Source organism: Nannobrachium achirus, assembly GCF_963921795.1.
Source record: "Nannobrachium achirus genome assembly, chromosome: 4".
Taxonomy (NCBI): Eukaryota; Metazoa; Chordata; class Actinopteri; order Myctophiformes; family Myctophidae; genus Nannobrachium; species Nannobrachium achirus.
Window position 1 is genome coordinate 29,065,409 of NC_137813.1, and position 6,093 is coordinate 29,071,501.

The window sequence follows — 6,093 nt, forward strand, 5'->3', positions numbered from 1 at the left end:
ACATATAATGTTAAGGCTCCTTCACATGAAAAGGTTTGAGCACCACTGACATACAGTAGAAACATGGGTTGTACAAAAAACTGAAGGATTTGAAAAATTCAAAGACTTTTCAAAAATAGCAGCTCTGCAAGCTCGCAGCACGGCACTCGGTGCTGCACAGCTTGTATATCTGCTATTTTTCAATAGTTAAAGCACAAAATAGTAATTCGTTCCTGGTCTAAATGGGTTAAACCGGCTCCCCCTATATATGAAGAACATTCAACGGGGGCCCGCAGTGAATCCTTGTACCCAGGGCACAGAATTTGGTACGACACCCCTGGTCTTCTCCTCTCCTCCCCTTCCAAAAAACTATGCTGCTGGTTGCTCATTCAGTGACTAACAGCTTACAGCAGGGGTCAGCACTACACTGGCTTGTGGTGGACATAAAAACTTGAGTAAGCAAACACTAGCCCTAAATGACCATAACAGGTCGGTAACCATAAGTGTACAAATGGACCTGTAGGGTTTGAGAACCACTAGTGTACTCCTAATGTGCCATACTTAGTGTCATACATATTCTGAAGAAAACCGGTAGACTGACATTCAGTAACTGGGTCTTAAGATTGAAATAGTGTAAAAACAATCTAAGATCTACCACGGACACGGCCAAGTCTTGGTCCGTTGTTGGTTTAGACGTCCGGTGACACCTGTCCAGGACAGGCCTCAGACACGCCTCCTTCATGTTTGGAACACAGCTTTAGAATACTGAGAATGGGCTCAAACTTTGTAAATAGTAGGATGCATTCCAATCCAGATCGGATGTTACAGTCCAGACATTGTACCTGGGTGCAGCTTAACCTGATCAAGGTAATCTTCCAAATTAAAGTAAATGAAAAGTTTGGTACATTGTTTTTTCATGAATACATATGCGTCTGTCAATATTCCATTTCCTGCAAATTTCTGCTGCCATAATAGACGATTGTGAAACACTGAGCATTTAACTGGTGAGATAAGCTTCTTGGTGTACATTTCAAATGAAGATTACATTTTATATAGACAAGTGTGTCATGGTGCAAACAAAACCTGTTAATATTAACTTAAAACTACAGCACTGTGGTCATTTCTATAAGAAATGTCAGACAGACATAAGATTCCAGCACAAAAAGTTTATTCAGATTGTTCAGAAACTAATTAATTCACAACCTCTTAAATTATAAGAGACTTGGATGATCCAAAGCAAAGCAACAGAACCCCCTTACAACTTCTTCCCACAATATTTTTTAACCACAATGACATTGCCTGAACAATGCAAAGCATCATGAGAGAACACATGTACACATAATGGAGTAAAAACATCAGGGAATATCAGTGTATGCAAGGTTGAGGCCAGAGGTTGGGTAACATCTTGTTTGGGACAAGTTGAAGCCTACATGTATATTTCTTCCCCTCCCTGGAGCATTGGAGCATGATTACTGGCCCTCTGGGTTTAGCTCTTTTCTCCCAGTGTGTGCTTGTCGAACAGGTACTCTGCCATCTTGTTGTTGTGGGCGTCCATACGGGTGAGGTTGGTGATGTAGTCGCCAAGTTTCTTGATGGCCTCCACCTGCTCGTTCAGGTAGTGGGTCTCCAGGAAGTCACAGAGCTGACGGGAGACAAGCAGACATGGAACGGTTAGCTAATATTTTCCCTTGACATCTACTCCAAAAAGAAGCCTGGGGGGAATCTGGTCTCTGCTCTATGCAAAGTGTTTTGAGACATGTAGTAATTGAGACTTTAATACATTTTAATTGGTAGAAGTGACATAATCAGGTAAACAAAAACGGCTAAATGTAAACAGTTCTTTCGAGTTGGACACCATGGCTTTTTAAGCGATGTCAAAGTGATTGTATACTAGGATGGTCAAACTTCACTGAATCTACTTACATGTGGGTCTCCTTGTTCAGAAGCTAGTTTGTGCAGTTCCAGCAGAGCCTGGTTTACGTTCTTCTCCAGTTGTATGGCACACTGCATTGCCTCCAGTCCACTGCCCCACTCATCACGCTCAGGCTTCTGTAAAACAAAATGCAAGTATAAGTATAGTGGAATAAATAAAAAACACGTTGCATTAAGAAAGTCACGTTTGCAACACAACCATATTTTCTATTGGGCGTGTATGGTCAGCTTCCCAAGGACATTTTATAAATTAATGTCGTCGTGTTAGCTGCAGTGTCATGTGTGTTCCCAAAGTGTTGAGTCTAGTTTACAGAGAACTCAAGATAGTCAAATGCTACCTTATCTTATGATTTGAGTTATCCTATGATTTGTGCTGTGACTTCACACTGAAAGTAAGGTTAACCACGGTTGATGATAGGTTGATATACTTAAAAACTGCCGGTAAAATAGCAATTTCTAATGAGCTCATTTAAAAATTGACACATTAGCTCCAACGTAAGTACACCAGCTGTTACAAGTTCCCAGAGGTCAAGTACAGGTTTATTTTCAACCGAGATAACAGGTATTAACATCAGTGTCAGCATTTTCAATATACCGGTTATGTGGGCCAATATGTCCACATAACCCTTTTATATAAGCTCTGCACCCAAGTATACACAATTTTCATGTTTTGCATAAATAGCTTATAAAGCAGTCCTTAAAGGCTCAACACACATGTGCAGGGTGCATTAAGGATACTGACCTTGATGTCCTGAAGGAAGATGCGTCCTCCTCTCTTGTTCTGGTAGGACAAGAGTTTCTCAGCGTGCTCCCTCTCCTCATGGCTGTTCTCCTTGAAGAATTTGGAAAATCCTGGCAGGGCCACATCGTCACGGGAGAAATACATGGCCTGAGAAACACATGAGAGGGCACCAGGAAGGAAAGACACGAGGCAGGAAGATGGGGATAAAGGAGGGAAGAGCACAAAAACAATGATTAAGAAACAATAACAGTCATTTTGACAAAAGGCAGCTGTGACACAAATAGTGGTTACAACCTTGAGCAGTGGTCAAAACACGGGTCATTTTGTCTGACTAAAATCTAGTAGCTTTATTCTTAGTCAAGCACTAAACAACATCATGTATGAATGCATGACACAACAGGTAGCCATAAATCATAACTCTTGTAGAGGGCTTTTATTTTGGGACGTTCTCTCTCCAAGAAACGTCCCAAAATAAAAGCAAAATAAAAGCGCTCTACAAGAGTTATGATTTATGGCTAACACAACAACAGGGTGTGGGTTCATGGCTGTCTAGTCTAGTGTCTACACTAGGCTACGCTACTACGCCGCTGCAGTTTCATTGTCAACAACAAATTGGCGTCACTGGCGAGTGGACGACCAACCAAGACATTTAATAATTTGATGTAAAACGTCATTAAAATATTACATCATCGGTCTTTTCTGTTTGGGATAAATATGTGCACTTAGGCTTGGCTGTCCGCAGATAAACGCACTTGAGACTTTCGCAAGATCATTCACGTTTAAATTATATCAAAAAGTAATACATTTACATTATTATTCATTTCTTACCATTGAGGTGTAGGAGTAGGAGGCATAAAGCTCCATGTTGACCATACGGTTGATGGCGGCCTCGCTGTTCTGGTGGTAGTTCTGACGCACTTGGGAGTCCATTTTGGCTGGCGTTTTCGATGGTTTTCTTATCAAAATTAAGATTGTAGAAAAATATAGCTTAAATACAGCTTTTGGCGATGGTCTCTGGTCTTGTAGATGTTTTCAAACAAATCCGGAATGCAGGTTGATTCAGTGGGATGAAGATAGAAGTTCCGTTCAAACACTGTTGAAGCAAGAACTCCTTGAATTTCTCCCCGTCGTTGTGAAGCTAAACGGCGTCGCTGGCTGTATTTATACTGGAAGCCCCACAACGCACCCAGTGACTGACATGACGCTGCACAAAATTCACACAAATCATGAGCCAAACATATCACGAGTTAGGCAGGAAGTAGGCGGGCTGTTTGTGTAAAGTGGCCAATCACTGAGTCTGCCCTCGTGAATATGTTGCAATGTTACATGTTTTCAGTTTGATTAGTTATCATTTTCACATTCGCTCAATTTTACATCATTGGCAAAAAAATAAATAAATGGTGCACATTGCAATTTAGAGGTATAAAGCTTATGTAGGCAGTGGCACAGTTGGATCACACAAACAAATAACAACAGCTAAAACATTATGGCGATGGTTATTTTTTTTTTTACACACATGTACATACATATCCTACATACATAGGATAAAGTGTATGGCTACTGGCTTTCTAGAACTCATCAGAAAATTCTAGAAAACTGGAAAAGTTCAGTCATATCTTTTTTTCTTTCTTCCCCTAGGCTACATCAATTGCCTTACAGCTTCCACTTTTCCATATTTGTTTTCTTCTTCTTCTTTTAACCTTGTTCATTTGACAGATTCCGCAGAGCAACAGCACTGGCCTCTCAGGGCCATTCTTGCAGGCTATAAATGCAAGGTCTTTCTACCTGCAAAACCTCACACCTCTGTAAACTGCTGATAAGCTGTTTCTAGCCAGTGGTTTCTATGGTATTACTCAATACCATATGACTGTGTCTGTCTGACCAACCATTTTCCCACAGCACACCCAGCTTTACCCATATTTAGCACTAGAAGAAAAACTAAGAATATGAAGTATACTACAGCTGCATCATTTTCAACAAGATTGGGGGGCAGGGATATTAAACTGACATTCATAACAAGCTTACTAACCTAGTAACCTAATTTAGTTATGTAATAGAAACCAGGCTAACTAGAACCAAGCCCTTGTCATTGGAGCCAACCTTAAATCACAACATACAAAAGCTTTAATCGATTAATATGGTTGAAACCAAGGGATAAAGCATGATATCAAATGATGAGGCTGTTACCATAAGTATTTGTGGGTATGATTACAGGGATGTTTTATGTACACACAAAACACAATAATGTTGCAAGACTACAGGGAGACTGGGAAAACAGCCCTTCATATTGTTCCTTCAGATCTATTGTCCATAACAACGACTATGTTTAAAAGCGTGTGAGCTTATAAACGCTAACCTGTAATTAAAATATTTTCTGAAATATACATCTGGGATTCATGATGAACAGTGCTGTTGATGTGAATTATGGGCCCCACAGAAAGGTATATGATACAGGGCCATACTGATGATTACATTAATAGACCTAATGTTGGACAATGTGTGTGGGGAATGGAATGTCTGCAATGTCTGGAAAGCTGTGGATGGCTTTTGATTGTCTATTATTAGTTGGCATGATAAAAATTGTCAATGTTTGTGGCTCTTGCTGGAGAGTGACTGCCATATAGATTTAAATACACACAGAAATAAATATATCAGATGAGATTGGCATTACTATTCAGTTATTGTGAAAAGTAATTATAACCTGTAGTACATTTTAAGTGGTGATCTGCATTGTCATCCTTAGGACTTGTGATTCCGTTTCATATGACTGAGGAAAGAGGAAACAGGAAAAACTAAGATGCTCCCAACAAGTCAGGTTCTGTTCATGATGATAAATCATCAGTTGAGGCCCATAAGGACCCCTATGTTAATCTGACATCAATTAGTGATATTTCCAAGGACCTAATTAATTTAAAGCTTTAAAGAAGAAATCATTTTAAGATGATTTTCAAGCCAACAACACTTGGAAGATCATAATTCATACTGTTATGCTATGTTTTCAAATAAAACTTGATCAGGTATTATCTGTAAGTTATAAGCTTTATTCTTCTTCAGTGTTTTCAGGATGGCTCATTTTAGAACAAGTTCGTCTAAGGTAAATAACGCAAAGCTAATATTGAGAAACACCAAATTGACATGCAATATTGTTTAATGATCAACTGAAGTTGAACTTTACTGTTCAAAGTAAGAAAAGAACTCAGTCACCAGTTATAAACCCGCGATAAATGCTGTAGCTGTTGATAGTTTTAATAGTCATTCCTTCTGTCATTGTGGTACACTTTGTACTTCTGGTTCCATAAAACAAAGGGAACTGAGATTAAATGTTCTGTATGTGTGTGGGTTATACAAGCAAAACATTTCTGCTTAGAACTGCTCATTTCTTAAAACTCTTTTAAACAAAAAGGTGACTGCAGTTTAAAGAGAGCTATCCTTCCTGTCTG

At 39.4% G+C, this 6,093-nt stretch overlaps 1 protein-coding gene across 1 annotated transcript; it reads right to left on the reverse strand.

The window, feature by feature from the left end:
* Positions 1–1,130: 1,130 nt before the first annotated feature.
* LOC308284081 (ferritin, middle subunit) lies at positions 1,131–3,801 on the reverse strand. The gene is made up of 4 exons (XM_080724620.1): positions 3,482–3,801; positions 2,654–2,800; positions 1,903–2,028; positions 1,131–1,621 (listed from the first exon to the last, which is right to left on the reverse strand). Exons 1-4 carry the CDS (start codon positions 3,581–3,583, stop codon positions 1,466–1,468), a joined length of 531 nt encoding a protein of 176 aa, XP_080580746.1. The 5' UTR covers positions 3,584–3,801; the 3' UTR covers positions 1,131–1,465.
* Positions 3,802–6,093: the final 2,292 nt, after the last annotated feature.

What these genes read in the sequence shown, in the direction of transcription:
- LOC308284081 (XM_080724620.1), bottom strand. Translation starts at nt 3,583, where the DNA reads ATGGACTCCCAAGTGCGTCAGAACTACCACCAGAACAGCGAGGCCGCC. An exon ending in TCTTCCTTCAGGACATCAAG is followed by an intron (nt 2,029 to 2,653) that starts GTCAGTATCCTT and finishes TTTGTTTTACAG; the next exon opens with AAGCCTGAGCGTGATGAGTG. An exon ending in CTGAACAAGGAGACCCACAT is followed by an intron (nt 1,622 to 1,902) that starts GTAAGTAGATTC and finishes GTCTCCCGTCAG; the next exon opens with CTCTGTGACTTCCTGGAGAC.